Here is a 19008-nt window from a genome sequence, read left to right on the forward strand (position 1 = left end):
ACGACCTCCAGCAACGCACTGAGAGTAGTTGTGTGGGTTGACATCCAGCCACCAGAGAGAGTTCATTAAAAGTAAATCATAGTATTTCCCACTGTGGTACTGTTATCACTTTGCACTCAGTAAGGATCCAACCTTATACTTGGGTTTTTTTTTTTTAAGCCTCTCACTGAGTGTTCTGGAAAAATAATTTCAATTTTATTGCATGTCCCGGCGCTCTGTGCAAACTTCACAATTTTTCCTGTGTCTGATCTCCTAAGTTACCCACTCATCAACAGAAAATTTTTGAAGACGAGAGCGGTGCTTAAGTAAGAGATGACTCTTGGGAGGATGTCAGCCCAAATAAGGAATTGCAAAAATTATGAAATTACAGCTCTTGCAAATGTTTACACAGGTATTTGGCAGTTTTGTGGATCCTGATGAATACCAGTACCCACAGAAAACCAGAACGGGACCTAACCAATCAGGTGCTCAACTCAGCCCTTTGGCCGCTTGAGCAGCCTTCCTCTTGGAAGTTACCCTAAATGTATGTCCCAAAATTTGGAGTGAGATGCAGTCTTGTACAGTGTAAAAGTGTCAGTTCCAACTTACTGACACAGATCTGTTGTCTGCGTGAAATTGTTCCCCTTGGGAGCTACGTACATTGTGAGATTCAGATTCCTTGGTACCTGTTCCACGCTTTTACCTTCTCTTTCTTTAAGAATTCGGAAGCCAATTGAAGTTGGAGATGCTTTTTACCTGTATCTTTGCGCTCATTGCTGTATTTTACCAATCTGTATTTTTTATACCAAAGTCTAGATGAGCCATCTCATCTTTGTAAAGTGATTTAAAGGTAAAATTCTCTAATTACAAGCGAGTATGTGGACTGAGTCCTATCTGGGTGAATTGTTACTGTACAATACCAACCTGCTTTGCTTTTGAACAAATACTAGCAAAAAAAAAAAAAAGCACGGCTATAGGATTAGACTTGATGACTTTTTTGTCTGATGCCTTGAACTCCTTGTTTGTCATTTGATAAGGAAATTTACGCAAAACTTTATCTATTTGGGTGCTGGAAGGTTCAACCTTTTCAGGACAAAAAGGCCCAGAGTAACACATAATAAACAAATGATATCAAATTCGTTTTTGGCAAGGACAGTCCAAGTTTTGTAATCTTCTTCAGACCAAATGGAAATCTACAAATGCCAGCTCTATGGTTAATATTTTACAGACATGGGCAGTAAAGGGTATATAAGCAAACGCTTTCCCTTCAATCTTCCTAGCATTTCTGAGCAATTTAGCCCACATCATAATCTGCAACCATGAAGTGGGTAACGTTAATTTCATTCATTTTCCTCTTAAGTTCTGCCAGATCCAGGAATCTGCAAAGAGTTGCTCGAGAGGCAGGTAAGAAAGGACTAATTAGTTGTCTTTGCAGTCTTTGTTATATCAATTTAATGCCTTTAATGCAATTGCACAAACAATTCTTGCAAGCCTGATCCAAAGAGAACAGAAAAATCTGATTGACTTGAAAAGCAACTAAATGAAGAAACGGTGAGGAGATGAGTAGAACACTCCAGTCCACTTAACCGGGCGAGTAAGTTTGGTGACGTCCCTTTGCAACATCAGTGTAGCGCATGAACAGATGTTGATTATTCAGAATCTGTTACTTTCCAGGATGGAGAAAGCAGATGCACTGTGCTTTTCAAAGTGCTGTCTTTTGAATGGTAGCTTGTGAGCGAGCTCCTCACCAATTAAAGGCAACGGTTTTCACACGAGTAGGTAAACAATCCAGAAATCTACATCTCAGTCTGGGCTATTAGAAGGCTAGCCAAAACCTCCTCATTGTGTCATTTCTCCCTGTATTATAAAACTTTAGACCTCGGTCAAACAAATATTTCTGCAGGCAGTCCTAGAAATTTTTCCACTGATATTTTTGGGTTTTGTTTGAAACATGAAAACACCCAAATTTAACAAAACTGAGTTTTCAGGAGCTGGCTGGAAATGCCAGTGAACAGCAGCAAAAAATCTTTAAATTACAATTTTCTGCACTGAAACCCTTATTGTCAAAGCAGGTATATTCCATTAGGTAAAGGAATTACTCTTCATGTTTTCTAAATGCTCCTGAATGGTATTTCTAGAACAAACGACTGCCCCATTCTAGCTCATTCATTAGTGTGGCCATATGCCTCAGTATCTGTTCGGAAAATTTTGTGGGAGTCTCCCCGCCAAGAGCGAGGCATAACTACAACCTGTATTTGTTACCATCAGGAGCAAGTGAAGAGATTTATCTGCTTTCCTTCTCATGAAGAGCGCAGATGATGTGCACTGGATGGAACAAGAATATCAATCTGCCAAGTCAATAATTTTGTGTTCAAAAAGAGAAAATTCTACTAATGCTTGCTCTAATCAAACTGCAGCTGCTTTCCTTTATTTGTAGTGCAGGCATGATAATGTTGTTCGTTATGCAAAGGACATGTTTGCTAACCCTTAATAGTAAGGTACAGCAGTCATTTTGAATATCTGAATTAAGTACATGCTTACAGAGGTAAATATTGTTAGAATCCTAAAAATCCCATGCTTGGGTTCCTTCAGAAAGACGGGCGTGCATAAGAGTTAGGTATCTGCAGACAAATGGACAAGAACGGTCATTTGAGACAACAAAGAGTTCAAGGTGGCCTGAAGAAAGCTTTAGATTGATGTTCCCAGAAAAGCAGCACAGATTACCCAGGACGGTGTACCCAAAGGTGGGATTTTACAAGTGCTCAGCATTAACTTGGTGTGTTTCAAAAAAATTATATTACTCCCTTAAGTGTAAGAGCCGGGTGAACGCTGAATACTTCCAAAAATCTGGCCCAAGGTGCCCAGGATCTATTCTTTAAGTGGTCTAGCACAGCCAATGTGACGGTGAGCATCATTGTTCTCTTTGTTTTTCCTCCTAGGGCACAAGAGTGAGATTGCCCATCGCTACAATGATTTGAAGGAAGAGACATTTAAGGCAGTGTAAGTGAATGTTCAGCTTACATTTTCTGATTGTTTTCTATCTCCGTTGATATTGGTCAAAAAAGGGAAACTAAAACACACTGTATGAGCTAGTGAAGAGTGTCTGTGTCTCACTGAAGCGTGGCATTGAGTTAGCCTTCTTACTGTTAGTATACAAAGCCTATAAATATTTTAAGACTGGCGAAAGTCACAATGACTTTCTTGCTCTCTGGAAAAAGAACTCCCTGCAAACCTTATGAGAAAACCTGTGTTCCTCATGTGAAAAGAAAATAGGCATGAGTAATACAGTTTTGATAACCTTAGGATGGAGAAGAATTATGCTGGATTGAGACATTACCAAAAAAAAAACAAAACAAAACACCAAACCACCGTAAAAAACAAACCTGTGACAGGTTTTCTGAGACAACTGAATGATTTTCTTTTGAAACTGGTTTTGGGAACGGCAGAGAGCCCTGACAGGAACATAACTACTTCTGAAAGAAGGCAACCTGAAGATCGTAATTTGTAACAATGGCAAAAACCAGCTTAGTTTATGGCATTTACGAATATGCTGGTAAAAGTGGGAGACAACTCAAATCACAGCCTTTTCTGTTTTGTTTCTAATCTATTATTCCAGACTTTTGGTTTTGGGAAGTAAGGTTAAAAACATGTTTCAGAAAGGAGGTGAGAAGAGGAAGGATATGGGATCCAGTACTGTGCTCTTCATGCTACTCTGTTTAAGCATTTGCGCATGTCATTTGAACAAAGAAATTTGAATCCAGAAGCACCTTCGAAAATATTGACTGTTCTGTTTCTTATCTCTATATTCCAAAATGTGCTTTGTGTTTCAGTACAATGATCACATTTGCCCAGTATCTCCAGAGATGTTCTTATGACGGACTGTCTAAGCTGGTGAAGGATGTTGTTGATCTGGCACAGAAGTGTGTGGCCAATGAGGATGCTCCTCAGTGTGCAAAATCACTGGTAGGCAGTGAATCCTTTGGTATTGTGTTTCTCCTCGTTCTGTGCAGCTACCAGAATCATCCTCATTGAGGATTCATACCTGATCCTTTCACAGGTGTTGCTGTTGTCATCGGCCAATGCTCAGATTTTAGTGCGAAAACAAAGAGCTTGCTTTTGTCAGGTTCTGAAACTCTGCCTTTCAGAAGTGCCTAACTGATCTGTGTAGCCATATGGTGGAGCCCAAAGACCACGCTTTGGCACATTAAGTTTGGCATTGCCTGGAAATAAATGTTAGCATTTAGTACAAATACCCCAGCTGTAAAATACAGGTCTAATTCTAGGTATTAAACTGACCCAAGCGTGTGGGTTTTCACACTGGGGTGTCTTGAAAAGGTATGTGTGCTAATTTAAGGTACTTAGTTTAAGAAGTGTTAAAAAAACTCCTCTAAGATCAGGTAACAAAAGAAGTTTGCAGGTACATAAGATCCCTGGATGTCTAGCAGGTTCAGCCTGGCCCTTCAGAAAGTTAGATGCTTGTGTTTTTGTGAGCTCTAACATTCAGACCAAACGACATGACTACATTAGTTCTCCCTAAAGCTTTCCCAAGCTGGTCATCAAGTAGAGCATCAAATCCTGCTTCAATTAATCTGAAAATTTGATTTAGTCAGATTATAAGTAAAAGGAGATCACTGTCTTGCACACAGTATTTTAAATTATAATTAAAATTATTTCTTTCAATAAAGCATAGTAACAGTTTTGATATTGGAGCACATAAAAAAAAAAAACTTTATGCAATTGCACTGAAAAAAATGTATTATTCTGATTTATGGTCTAAATCTTATCCAGTAAAAATGTATTTACTTTTCAATCTGGGTTTTCTTTTACAGATAAATAGAATGTACATTACACTGTCTATAAACAATAATTCTGACCCTCAGCATCTCCCTCTCCTTCTAGCCTTCCATTTTCCTGGATGAAATCTGCCAAGTAGAAAAGCTCCGTGACTCATATGGTGCAATGGCTGACTGCTGTAGTAAAGCTGATCCTGAAAGAAATGAGTGTTTCCTGTCATTTAAAGTTGCCCAACCAGACTTTGTTCAGCCATACCAAAGACCAGCCAATGATGTGATATGCAAGGAGTACCAAGACAACCGGGTGTCATTGCTGGGACAGTAAGAAAAATGGCCATTTTGTACTGTTTTAAGTATTCAGTTGTGCAGAAGAGGGATCCCCAAGCTATACAGAGTGTGTGGACATGCAGGACATTTGAAAAAGTTGCAAGTATTCAACCTCATATCTGCATGTATAAAACAGTTGCTCAATCGTTAAATATCCAGAGCTCTGATCACGTTTTTTCATTCCATGCTAGAGCAGGTTTTCCATTCAAAAATGGGCTTTAAGGGATCACATTTTATAAATCTTGGGGGACTTTTTTTTATTCCCAAAAAACCCTGGAAAACCACAGTGTTTCCAGTATTGATTTAATAATTGACTTGCTCCCACTACCCCCATTGTAATTGGAAAGGACCAAGAAAGATAACAGTAAAAGGAATAAAAATTGGCAATAAAATCTTGGTGAAATGGCCATAAAATACTTTTTTTCACTCAAAATCAGAATTTTCAAGTATTTGACAATGCATTTTAAAAAAGCATGTGTACCTCAAACTAAGTGGCTGACAATATAAGGAGTTCATCCTTCCATCGTTGTTTTTGAGTCCTGCTTCGGAAACAGTGAGATTTAGCAGAGCATTTACCATTAGTAGGCATTATGTTAGGAAAGCAGATTACATTTCTAAACTAGAAATAAAAGTCATAGAAGCTGTAAGAAATTTAATGCCATGTGCTGTTGTCATTGGAATACGTAACTTATGTTTTCCTTTTCCTTACAGTTTCATCTATACTATTGCAAGAAGAAAACCCTTCTTGTATGCCCCAACAATCCTCAGTCTGGCTGCTGAATATGAACATGCACTTCAAAGCTGTTGCAAAGAGAGTGATATCGGTACTTGCTTGGATGAAAAGGTATATCAAATTTTTCACTGTGGATGAAAACTAAGCAACTGGTCTGCTACATAAAGGTCTCTTCTGATCTTAGCAGCAATTCTCTTTCAAGCAAGAAGTGGCTTTAAAAGGCTAATGTTAAATTATGGTTTATAGTTCAAAAATTGTGCCTTCCCATGGTGGTTTTCAGTAAACCATGTATGGTTCAGTGAAGCCATTTGTATATGGCTTCACGGAAACTAAGATGGTCAAAAAATTCATAGTTGTTATTTTTTAAGTGAAAAAACAGAAGAATCAAACTGTAGATAATTAAGCTTGTCTTTTTGTCCCTTTGCTAATACATTATCAGGCAGCTATGAGTATTGCACAGATGTGCTGAATCCAAATAATGTGTGGCACTTGGGATTTTTCATCTGTGGTAAACGGCAGTGAGAAGGCATGCTACCTAAGAGGTACTAGGGAAAGACAGATCTCACTTGACAGCCTAACGTGCCATCGCCACATCCCACATGTAGGTGTATGAGAGGTCTCTCCTCTTCTTCCCCTCTTCGTTGCCCAAGCGAATGGAGGAGGAAGAGTTAGAAACGGGTACAATCTTCCTGTTCATGCAAATCTTTGCATGAAGAACGTGTAGAGAAGAGTCAGGATTAATTATGTGTTAGCCCTACGAATCAATAGCAGGTGACTTCCCTATAGCTTTGCTTTTTAGAGAACTGTAGCCAAGATTTCATGGTGACCTTGAGAATGGCACGAGCCAAACTTTCCCTTTGTCTCAAACCCAGTACCAGTGACTTCTGTGTAATCACTGCGGTGCTTTGAAAGGCAACTTACGCCCCTTTGAAGCCACAGGGTTTCAATGAAATTGAAGTGTTTGGTGAACAGCAGCATGTCCATAGAAGAATTGCATCGTGCCGTAAGGGTACAGTGCATAGACTAGAAGTTAAATGCTGATTGCGAACTGGTTAGGACTGCCTAAGGAATTCTCAGTTGGCTTGGCTTTTCATCAGAGCTAACTGGACCAGAACCTGGTGTGTTTCTGGAGTGGGGTTTTCAGATTTGCTTTTTTCTCAGTCCATTAGATGTAATCAGTTTAATGTGACAATGTGCATCCTGTTACTATAGGCAACTGCCATAAAAGAAAGAGCCAGGACAGTAAGCGTGAAGCAGCAGTATTCTTGTGGAATCCTCAACCAGTTTGGCGAGAGAACTTTCGCAGCAGAGTAAGTTCCAATCAGTTTTTATAAAAAGTAGGCTTGTTAACCTAAACCCGAAACTACTCAAGAGGAACACATCAGCATATATAATTCAATTCTATATGCTGAGTTTGAAAACTGCACTCATGGTACTTCCAAGCATACCTTTGGCTGAGGACCATTGTCCAACAGAATAGAGATCAGTGGGTCAGTCTTTCAACACTAGGCCGACAGCGATTTCTTAGCCTCCTTATTTAAATGTAGAATTTAATTCTGATCAGGTTTCCACATAAAGTCTGGGCGCAAAGGGGAGCCTGTGTATTCAGGCTGATAGCGAGTACTAGTAAAAAGATCAGCCGTGAGAGTTCCAGAGAAATGAAACCGTCTCTAGAACCGATCCAGGCGATGCAGAGTTAACTGATGGAGTGTCACTCGGAACCAGAGATTCCAGTGTGTTTAATCTACGTCTTTGTCAAAGCTGTGCCCCATTCCGATGCCTACAGCTTTTAGCGATAGGCACATTGGTTATCAGCAAGGTAACTTGCTAGTTTGAACCTTAAAGCAATCGGAGAGTCAAGTTTGGCAGAATCACAGCTGTTGTCAAAGGTGCGTTTTTAAGATTGAGTAAGACTTTTGCAATTAATAAGCAGATCACCTGCCTAAGCACAGAGAATGGCTTTCATTCTGTGGCTAGTCTAATACACTAACATTGACTAGGATTACCTTACTAGATATAGTCTGCTTTGATTTAAAGGTTTAATTAGGACTATATAAGTCTGTGCTAAGTAATCTAGAAATGCTGTACGTCGCTCAAGAGCAATGAGGAATTCTACGGTGTGATTCTGACATAGACAGCTCAGATAGAACAGAAGAATCACAACCTTGTTTCTTTTTGTCTGTTTTAAAGGAGCACTGGGTTACTGTGCAGGTGTCGCTGCCCTTTTTTTCTAGCCACCAGAAATTAGATGAGAAGAATGAATGAATATTTACTCTCAACAATGCTGATCTACAGTATCATAAGTGTTAGTGACTTGCAAGGTTTCTGTTCAATACGGAGCTTTAAAACAAGTGTATTTTTCTTCTTTTCCACCTAGTAAACTTGCTCGCCTGAGCCAGAAATATCCCAATGCTCCATTCGCAGAAATTGTTAAAATTGTACAAGATATTAAGGGTATCTACAAAGAGTGCTGTGAAGGGGACATGGTAGAGTGCATGGATGACAGGGTAAGCTAAGTTTTTTTCAAAAATGTTTACATACTTGAAAAATGTTTAGGAAGACAATAATTTGTGCAGCAATTCATTCACAGTCCAGGGAACTTGTACTCAACACTGCTGGAAGGTTCCTCAGCCACGGAAAAACTCATGGTCAGCTCAGCTGACTGTTACTGGAACTAGGTCTTGGACCAGTTCCGGATCTATCCCTTTATGATCATGAGGGCAAGGAGCTGTTACTTACAGTATAGTGTGTGTTTGGTTGAAATCAAACCATTTATCAGGGAGATTGTTTGAAGGTATTGACTCACTTCAAATCAATCATAAACAAAGCAAAAGAAAGCAGAGGCAAAAAGGCTGCAATTTTTTTTGCTGTCCTGTTGTGTGAACTGCCATTAATCCAGCTTTCCTGTACTGCCAATGAACTCTAGAGAACAGCTTGCATGGGAGGATTAGCAAAACTGCAATAGTGAGACGATTTAAATATTGCCTGTCTGGCTGGAACTTAAACACACTTTTGCAATCCGCTGGTGTCCAGTGCTGGCTTTGTGAAGCTCTGGGGTTTTTCATGTTTCGTCCTCTATCGGAGCTGGGCACCTGACAGGACTGACAAGATCAATCGGGCATCCTTGTGACAGGCCGCTCAATGACTTTCCTTGGCTTTCCAGAGTTTGTCTTCTCAAAGTTTCTAAGATCAGGGAGGGAACCACATTCTCCTCCGCGCCTGTGAATGTCGTGCTCAACGTGCACAGGACGTGCCTGTCCCTCTGATTATTTCTCGTTGTATGGAGACGGCATTTCTTTAGGAAAGTGCCAAGTAAATAGGTGACCTGGATGAAAAGGGAAGAGTCTGATAAAGAGAGGGGAGATTAATTAATCTATCTTTAAATTATTATTTCATAGCTTGTCTGATAGTATGTTTTAATTTTACAGGCAGAGCTTATGACCTATATGTGCTCTAAACAAGAAGTTTTCTCAAGTAAAATCAAACACTGTTGTGAGAAGCCAGTTGTGGAACGAAGCCAGTGCATTATCGAAGCAGATTTTGATGACAAACCTGAAAATCTTCCTTCTCTAGTTCCACGATACATAGAAGATAAGGAAGTGTGTAAAAGCTTTGAGGCAGGCCGTGACCCATTCTTGTCAGAGTAAGTAGTGCCAACAGCATGCGTGCTTGTATTTGAATGTTCCTGCAAATGATCCTCTGTCTTTTCTGGACTATGGCCTTCTGCACGCTGGAAAAACCGTCCCCTTGGGTGTTTCAAGTGCATGTGGAGAGAAGAGATGACCGCATGGAAGTCCGATGTAACTAATGTAGTTTCAACCCTAGTCGAACCCCTAGTTTCTCATTCATGCTTTGTGACTGTGTCTGTTCAGCATTGTCCTACTTATCAAACCGGAATTTGTCAGTGCCTTTCTTTTATTCGAGGGCTTTGTACATGCCCACATGCCTTATCTGCTTAAGAAGTATTCTGTCCCAGGGAACTATTTTGTTGCTCTCACATTTGCCCTGTTGGCAGACAAAAAAACGACCAAAAAATTCTACTAAACAAGCAAAAAGCATTCCAAGCTCATTGTCCACCTTACCTGATCTCATCTGAGGAACTGTCATTGTCAGTTACTGTGTTGTGCATGAAGAAAGCAGCATGTTATTAGGGAGCTCTAATTCTGTCAGCTTGTGTGTCTTTCAGATTAATTTATGAATACTCACGAAGACACCCTGAGTTTTCCACGCAGCTGATTCTGAGAGTTGTTACGGGGTATGAAAGAATCCTGGAAAAGTGCTGCAAAACAGACGACCCTGCTGCGTGCTACGCAACTGCTGTAGGTGCAGAGCTTTGTTTTGCAGATAACTAGAATGCTTGGTCGGTACCCATCATGAAACAATTGGGTTGAGAAGCTCCTACAGAAGAGCAGGCAGAAAGCATTTTGAGAGACTAATCCCAGGGGAGGTTAATGTTCTGGTGGGAGATGAAGCAGTCCAGGGCCCGTGACAAGGACACGGAGTTTTCTCAGATCGCAGACTAACTTCATGGGTCACCTCACGGAATGTCAGACTAGTCTCACTCAACTGCCTGATGCCTCTGTCTCTTAGAAGTGATTCTGCTTGTTCTGTAGAAGATGATTAATAGCTGGTCAGCTGAATTATTCCATGGGCTCCACTGCCTATACTGAGTATGGATGCTCATGGATCCATGCATGGGAACCTGCATGGTCAGCTCACATAGAGACGTCTAAACTTAGGTCTCCTAATCTTCAACTGAATTGCACACGACTCACAGCACAAGTTGAGTCACTGGCAGCTTTGGCCAAGGGGTAGAAAGAGGATGTTCCCCTCACGGTTGATAATCCTATACTTGAAAAATATTCACCTGATTTAAACAAACAAACAAACCCTATTGTCTAGAAAGTAAGTCCAATGGGTAATTAATTTAAACTAAATTTCAAAAATCTTGCTGCCTTAACGGAATTTCTGTTAGAACTTAAGACTCACATGAGAATCAAGTCCTGCCTACGCCGTCCAGGCTATACGGAAGCAATCGGCCTTGCAAAATGGGTATCTTCTAGCCAATAAGGTTTAGAAGAGGTCAAAAGGTGTATTTGTACGACTGTTAGCAGGATGTCCTGCTCTAACATTCCTAATAAATTTATACTTATTTGCAGCACGACGAATTACAGAAACATATTGAAGAAGCTCAGAGTGTTGTAAAGACAAACTGTGACCTCCTCACTGCCCATGGCGCGCCAGACTTCCTTAAAGCGTAAGTACTTTCTGATAAATACTCTTGAGTGTAAACAATGATGCTGGCTGCTTTGGACAAATTTCTTTGGTCTTCACTTCTGTTTTCACTTCTGTGGTCTAGCTCAGTTGAGTATTCTTCAAATGTGAGCAAACAGTCATTTTGATACGACTTTTTCAGACTTCTGATCCGCTACACTAAGAAAATGCCTCAGGTACCAACTGATACCTTGATTGAAATTGGAGAGAAAATGACAGGCATTGGTAATAAGTGCTGCCAGCTTCCTGAAGACAGACGCCTAACTTGTGCTGAGGGCTACGTGAGTACAGTTGTTTATTCTCGCTACTCCTCTTGGAGTTTTCTTCTGTTCTCAAAAATGTTGAATTCTGGTGAGATAGTCAACTCACAATGATTTTTCATAAGCCCCAAGCTAAGCATCTACCTAACAGAATTCGAAGTCTGTTCATTTTCAATGGACGTGAGAACCTAAATAGTTGTCTAATAGTAGCTTGTGAAAATTTTACCTAAACTTTGCTCTCCCTCAGAAAGCAAAAGTAAATCCACCGGGTCTGCGGCAGCTTGCATTTGGAAAAGCTAAACAGTCTCTTAAAAAAACCCATGTACTTACTGATTGTAGCCCTTAATCTGTTTGCAGATTAAGAAATGCCCGACTCCAGGAATACGTATTTATTTTGAATTTCAAGACCATTCCATTTCTGAGCAGGTGTTTAGATCCAACAGCTTCCACTTCCAGCTATGCTATTGTGACACAAACATCACATATTTCTTCCGTTATTGTAGAAGGCGTCACTCACGTTTGTCCTTCTTTCCTTCTCTTTCCAGCTGAGCATTGTGATTCAGGATATGTGCAGGAGACAGGAGACCACACCTGTAAATGACAACGTTTCACACTGCTGCAGGGACTCCTATGTTTACAGGAGACCATGTTTCACTGCCATGGGAGTAGATGCCAAATACGTGCCGCCACCATTTGACCCTGGCATGTTCAACTTTGATGAAAAACTGTGCACTGCTCCTCCTGCTGAACGGGAATTAGGGCACATGAAGTAAGCTAAAAGAAATACCTTGTAGAAAAAGTTCTGGAGTGTAACACTTGGTGGGGGCAGAAGGAAGCTACAAACCCCCTGCTCTGTCATCTGCCTGGGACTTCACAGGCAACAGAGAGAAAACCAGGTGGAACTATGTGTTTGTACTGAGCTCGTCAGGGCATACCATCGTGTGGTTTGGAAGAGGCAAAATAGGGTATTTTCTTCAAGTAAAATCAGTGTCTTAGCTGACCAGTTTCGTGTTAGGTCCACTGCTAGTGCAAGGCTTAAGATGTACTTAATTAAGACAACATACAGATCATTTCAGTAAGTTTTTTCCCCACCTGTAACTGGGATAACAAGAAGCGAACAGACAGTTGTGGTAGACTGGGAGTTTGGAGTCACAAATAGGCACAGATTCCTCTAGACATGACCAAAAAACCTCATAAACGAGCTGTACCTGCATAGAATGGCGTGTTTTAAATTGGGAAATCAAACTACAACAGGTAGCGTTAACTGTGTATTGTGGCTTTGTTTTCAGATTGCTTGTCAACCTCATTAAACGCAAGCCCCAGATGACAGAAGAACAAATAAAGACAATTGCTGATGGTTTCACTGCCATGGTAGACAAGTGCTGCAAACAATCAGATATTGAAACATGCCTTGGAGAAGAGGTATTTCCTATCTCCTTAAAAAAAAAAAAAAATTCCAGGAAACTGGAAACTTACTAGGAAATCAAGCACTACAGACGTGGCTCTGCAAACTGCTATGGTTACTTGTCCATGTGCCCTTACAATAAATTTGCCTGCAGAGCATGACATATATCTTGACTGTACAGATTATAGCCACAGATTATAGTCATTGAACAATTTCACGTGGAAAGGTTGTCAGGAGGTAACGTAGTCCAGTCATCTGCGCAAAGCACGGCTAAATTCTAGATTAGATAAGGTTCTTCAGGGCCTTGTCCAAATGAGTTGAATACCTACAAGCCATAGTTGAAAAATATGTATGTGTAGAATTTAAACGGTATCTCTAGCATATGTAAACTTCCTTTTGTGCCACATATTCTTACAGAACTCTGAAGGACTACCAGTAAAAAGTGCATCAGGGTCAATTATCAGAGACACTTAGCAAATACAGATATATTGGCAGGGGGAGTCCAGCTGATTATGTCCTATGAACAGTCATTCCATTTTTTTCAAACTCATCAACCACAAATACATTCATTCATTCAACATTTACATGTCTCTCCGATAACCACAGGAGAAGTTTATCTGTAGCCATATTGCTGAGCAACCGCAAAGCATTTACAGAAAGTATAAAGGACAGTTTCCAACAGCAACCTCATTATCATTTGAAGCATAGAACTTTATTACTAGTATCTTAAACTGCTTATTGCCTGAATCCTTTTTTATTTATAACCAAAAGTATTGCATAGGTAAATATATTAGGAAGACTTAGGAAAGAATTCTTTTGTCTCTAATTCACTCTAAAAGTTTATTTTCTACCTTTGCAAAACTGAAAAATACCCAACATGCAGGAGCACACAGATTCTAAGGTTAGGAAGTACAATTAGAATTATCCTTCGAACCGTAACACAGACACAAGTTTAAGTTTATAAAAGTTCCTGCTCAAGCACTGTGTACTTTGCTCCCTTGGTTTCTCTCTCACAACTGTTTGTATTCTTTTTTCTAGGGTGCAAACCTAATAGTCGAGAGCAGAAAGACATTAGGAATCGGCTCTTAACACGTGGTAGGTAACAGCAATAATGCATATATATCGGGTCATCTATCTATCTACCCCTCTCTGCCCACCCTTCCATCCACTTAACTACTTCAACTCAAAAAAGCATCTAGCTTCCCTTTAACCACCAGGCATTTGCTTTTTCTAACGAGTGTCTTACCATCTGCCATTACACAGCACACAAAATTGAAGTACGACTAGTATGCTACCATTTTATAAAATAATCCTTTTTGTTTCTCCAATCTAGGTTGCCAGTGGGAAAAATATGAAGAAAAATACTTCTGTGTAACTTGTCCCACCCATTACCTTTTTTCCTTTGGTATTGAATGAGTATTTCATAAATCTTCAGTGTTTTGTCAAACCACATGCTTTTCCAGAAACTTTTCAATTCTATTACTTTGGAAAAAATTAGTAATAAATAAAAGCTTTATAAATCTGCATCTCTCCTTGTCTGCTGGTGACTGCCGTAAGGCAAAGCTCTGCAGCACTCCCTACACAAAATGCTTGCTATAAGTAGTATATATGGGCAGGGATTCTCTTGGGGTTTTTTTCTGTTTCTTGCTCTTGGAAAACGTGTATGAAAGAATACGAAAGGTGATAAGACATTTAGCTAGACTTCAGTTTCAGTATACTCTGATTCAGTTACAGCTTCATTTTATGTTTTACTTGAGCAATTATAATTACATATTAAGAGAACGTTCCAAGGAACTGTTCAGTCTGAATAAGATGACTAGCAACGAACTCTTATAAAAAGAAAAACGTGTTTTTTTTTTTTACATCAGCCACAAACCAAGTATCTCTTTGCTTGCAAAAAGTTGCAAACAGATCTGCTTTCAGACACTTCTTTTCATGTCTTAAGTTGGTTTTAAAACAGCTTTTGACTTCAGAGATGTCTCTTGAAAAGCCCAGCATCTAAATCATGCCCCCTTATTGCAGGGAACTCCTAAGAGAGAAATTTTTCGGTTCTGTGCCACTAAAGCAGCGTGATTTTCTAGTGCATATTTTGTTTCAGTCCATGAACACAAAACCCCCAAATCTTACACACTTTAACAAGGACCCCTGCGTAACCCTTGCATCGTTAGAAGAGCCCTTGCATAATAAGGCATTTCATAAAGGCAGTTTTCTTGGACTTGAAACTCTTTGTGCCTGTAGTTCATGAACTAGGAATCTTCTCCAGAACCATAGAAGTACACTCAGAATGAAACATTCAGAGACATTGGGTTGAAAATTTAAAAGGCAGAATCATCAATCTTGTTATGATTGAAAGGTTTGAACATTCAGTCACTGCAAGTCATAGTTATGTATTGGTTTAGAAGAGTTTATGTGACCCTGAAGCATTCACAAACATCTCATTCTAGATTTAAAGTTTTGTGAATTTGAGCAAGAATCATTCATCAGTGGCAGTTAGGCATCTTTTCCCTTAGTTTAGTTTAAGGGAGCACAAACAGTCATTATAAAGACCATTCCCATTGTCTAATTCACCATCCAAAGAGCTGACAGTCATTCACCGCAGCTACAAGTAACCTGCTCTAGCACAGCATAGCTGGAGTTAATTAGGACAAGTGAAGCTTGTTTGAGGAAGAGGTTCGGTGAAGATTCTGAGGCACGGAAACCAGCACTAGCCCCACAAGTCTACCCAGAAGCGTGCGTTTCTCATTAGATTTCCAGCCAATCCCCACGCCCTGTCACATTATGATTCTTACGTGTGCTGGTTAGCCTCCTGTGACATCTGGTATGGCTTTTCAACTGCGCATTGAATAATTCCAAATACAAAGCAGGCTAAGGATTTCATTAAGATTTAGTAATTGCAAATGTGTTTGTAATTAATGTGATTGTAATTTTGCTGTCTCCAGAGAGATACAGAATTAATATATAAATGATTTCCAGGCTGCATTTATCATTTGTCAATGCTGAAGAGAGCAATGTGTCAAGAGAGCAGAATCGAGTCGAATATCAATATACCATAAATATGTGGAAAGAATTTATTTCCCTCCACCCCACCCCCATTTCTACAATTCATAGGAACCCAGCTGTTCCACTCTTGCATGTCACAGCGTCTTTCAGTTTGCATAAAGACAGAGCACTGCAGCCGAGCTGCGGCACTTAAAGAAGTATCTTCAGCCTCAGTGTTGATATGGTTTTGAAAATTACTTCTTAAGAGCTTTTACTCCCATGCTGAGCAATCTCCCATGTATTCCTGGGGCTCTCTTTTGGGCTGTGGTTTTCCACAACTGATATGTTTTTGTCCACCTGGCTTTCTTTGTAAGGAGGTGACTTTCCTTTTTATCTTGTAGACTCTGACTTCAGAAGGAAAAGGAATAAGCATACCTGCAGCTGTAGCTAAGACTGCACTTGTACAAAAGTATTCTTTAACCACTTAAGTGTCGCCTGAAGAGGTAGGGAAACCTCCCCCTAATTACCTGGAACATATTTAAATTTCTGCTACCAAACCTGAACGATGGCTTCACATTTCAGAAAGGCCAACTGTTACCATAGCCATTAGCATGACACCTGTGCCTTGTTTTCAACAAATGCATCAGCTTTTGTTAGGTTATTTCAAGAGTCTTTTAGGTTTTATATTCCTTCTATTGCAACTTCTAGTCCCTAGAACTCACTGAAAACTACACAAGTGTCCTGAGTATTCAAGGGGGAAAAGAAAACAAAAACCAGCCCATCAATTTTAAGGCAGACACAAGTTTTTTGAAGGCCCCTCTCCTTGCCTGCAAACAATTGAGTCTGCGACAGCACACCCAATGAGCCAGAGCAGCGTGTCGGCATCCCTTTCCATACCGTGGCAATTCACTTGGCAGTTCTGCTGGTATGTAACATGCCCTGGAGAGGCTGACATTTACTGTCTCTGTCTATATAAAAACAGAAACGCCTTCCCCGGGATCTGGTGTCCCAGGAAACAACAAGATACTGCGGTCATAGATAGAGATCTAAAACTGCGAGACCTTTGTGGTACTGATTAATATGAGGTATTACACACCTCGTAGTCTGCTCCTGTTTGTATGCCCCATTTGCCTTCTCTTTCCTCTGCAGCACAGTACAATGAATGGATATGTAGTTGTAGTTCATGATCTACTGTTAGTCCTCAGTAATAGGCAGGCTAATTTTTACTTTCTTCATTTTCATTTTTTATATGCCCCTATCTCTTTCTCATATATCTTCTACAAATGTTAGTAGAGCCATGACCACTGAACTTCTAATATTCACAAAAACTATTGCCGTAAATCAAGTTTTCCAGTCCTTGGAGAAAGCCTGATGGGAACTACACACCCATCCTTTACAAGAAAAGCAATTTTGAGAGCACCAGCCGTTACCACTAACTGACAGAACCATCCTCAGACTTGACTCTTCTAAAGTAACTTATTTGCTCTATGTATATTTCTTATGCTAAGACAGAGAAATAAACAAGCATCAGTTCTTAACAAAATAAACAAAATCATTAATTCTTAACAAATGCAAAACCTACCGCTGCTGGACAAAGACGTTCTACTTGCAGATTCCAAAGTAACAGCCAGATCCAGAAGTTAGAAATGCTGCTTTTCTCTGAGGCAAGTAGAAGGCAAGGTCCTTATATCTATTGCTCCAAGGGTGAAAGGGTAGGGGGCTGCACCCATTTTCTTCTGCCTTCTCCTTCAGTCTTTAATTCCTTCAGCTGACCACACATCATCTGCATCCATCAGACACCCCCCACCTGCCCTAAGCTCCTTGCTTTCTTCATCCCTGAATTATTCAACCGCCTTCTCCTCTCCATATCTCTACCACACTGTGAATCACAAAGTGCCACCTGTCCTGTCTGTAAGCAGTTTCCTATACCTTTTCAAACAGTGGGTATTGGTAGCGGTCATTTTAGGGGCATCCCTAAAAGGTTTTGTCATCTCTAGGTCACGGGGCTACGTTGGAGATCTTGGTCACGGCATTTCTGTGTTAGTACTTCATTTCTCACTGTCCCTCTGAGGTTGATGAAATGTCATGACCCTTAGGCCCCAGGTGCTCTGCATTCATTGCTGGTATTTGGGAGCTAGAGGTAGTACCGTGGCTCTGGAGCGTCCCTTGTAAGAAGGCTGCTAGCTGTGGCCTTAGTGTGTGGGAATTCCTTTAATGCCTGCTTCAGCTTTCGCCTGAACATTTGGAAACATTTACATCCAGTTTGTGACGAAGCAAATAGAAAAATGATGGGGCAGGAAGAATGTTCTTCCAGCTTGCCATCCTGATCTCACGGCACTCAGCCTTAGTAAAAATACAGTAGAGCATGTCCGAGGCTTGGTAATGGGCAGTGGCTTTGGGCCAGGGCACGTTGCTGGGTTTCTGAAAAATTCCTCATGGTTACCCAAGTGCTTAGCCCTTTCCGGCTCTGACCTAAGCGTCGTGAAACCTTTTTGACTGCATGAGATCAAAGAGGCGCAAGGTTTTTAAAATGTACAAGGAAGTCAACTGGTACATTTGGACATATGTTTTCTCAAATCTTTACAACCTACGTGACTGCCTAGGTCTCAATAGCTCATACTGAGGGTATTGCCTGCCTTGCTGCCCAGCAGGGGATATGCCTTCTGTGTTAATTACAGGTAAGCATACTTGAGTAGTCAATGCTATCTAAATTACTTCCTTTTTGGTCATTTCCGATTCATAATTTATTACTGTCTTTGCCCAAAGACTGAATGTAACTTTTCTGCATACTACCACTAGTAAATTGCATTTCAGCTAACAAAACTACTACGTGCCAGGGGTGCCAGGATTAAAACACATGGTATTTTGCTTTGCTTGCAGCAGTGGCTCATTTGAACCTACCAAATTTAACTGGATGCAAGTATTGAACCAGATCCACAAGTGCATTCGGTCTGTTCTGGGCTTCTCCATGAACAGCAACAAACCGCCACTTCAATTCTTTCAGTGGAAGTGCGTAAAGCACCAGGAACATGCTGATGCAACTATTCCTCAGCTCATGTAAAGGAATTGAAATTCTAAATTAACTTTCTAATGATTTGCAGTCTTAAGTGAATTGTGACAGCAGTTCTCACCTCTGCCTCAGCCATTAATTGCCAATACAGAACAGTATTCAACACATCCTGTCTTCACCACTGACCCCCCCAAAAAGGAGGGGTGGAAGAGAGCACAATTCTGATTAAACCAGGTTATATTTTACAC

General features: G+C 40.4%; 1 protein-coding gene across 11 annotated transcripts in view; it reads left to right on the plus strand.

Moving 5' to 3' along the window:
- Nucleotides 1-19008, plus strand: part of ALB (albumin) — a 44240-nt gene that overhangs the window by 24888 nt on the left and 344 nt on the right. For 7 of the 11 annotated variants that reach the window (XM_072861147.1, XM_072861146.1, XM_072861148.1 and 4 more), the window contains 14 exons: nucleotides 2919-2979; nucleotides 3810-3942; nucleotides 4879-5093; nucleotides 5811-5943; nucleotides 7045-7142; nucleotides 8210-8339; nucleotides 9261-9475; nucleotides 10019-10151; nucleotides 10992-11089; nucleotides 11249-11387; nucleotides 11912-12135; nucleotides 12656-12788; nucleotides 13810-13866; nucleotides 14105-14289. In XM_072861147.1, coding sequence (XP_072717248.1) covers nucleotides 3814-3942; nucleotides 4879-5093; nucleotides 5811-5943; nucleotides 7045-7142; nucleotides 8210-8339; nucleotides 9261-9475; nucleotides 10019-10151; nucleotides 10992-11089; nucleotides 11249-11387; nucleotides 11912-12135; nucleotides 12656-12788; nucleotides 13810-13860 — 1698 coding nt within the window. In that variant the 5' untranslated portion in view covers nucleotides 2919-2979; nucleotides 3810-3813 and the 3' untranslated portion in view covers nucleotides 13861-13866; nucleotides 14105-14289. Of the gene's footprint in view, nucleotides 1-2; nucleotides 1384-2918; nucleotides 2980-3809; nucleotides 3943-4878; nucleotides 5094-5810; nucleotides 5944-7044; nucleotides 7143-8209; nucleotides 8340-9260; nucleotides 9476-10018; nucleotides 10152-10991; nucleotides 11090-11248; nucleotides 11388-11911; nucleotides 12136-12655; nucleotides 12789-13809; nucleotides 13867-14104; nucleotides 14290-16151; nucleotides 16245-19008 lie in introns of those variants that run through there. The other 4 variants (XM_072861151.1, XM_072861143.1, XM_072861141.1 and 1 more) reach the window with 4 other exon arrangements.

The sequence above is a fragment of the Ciconia boyciana genome, chromosome 5, assembly GCF_034638445.1.
Source record: "Ciconia boyciana chromosome 5, ASM3463844v1, whole genome shotgun sequence".
Classification (NCBI taxonomy): Eukaryota; Metazoa; Chordata; class Aves; order Ciconiiformes; family Ciconiidae; genus Ciconia; species Ciconia boyciana.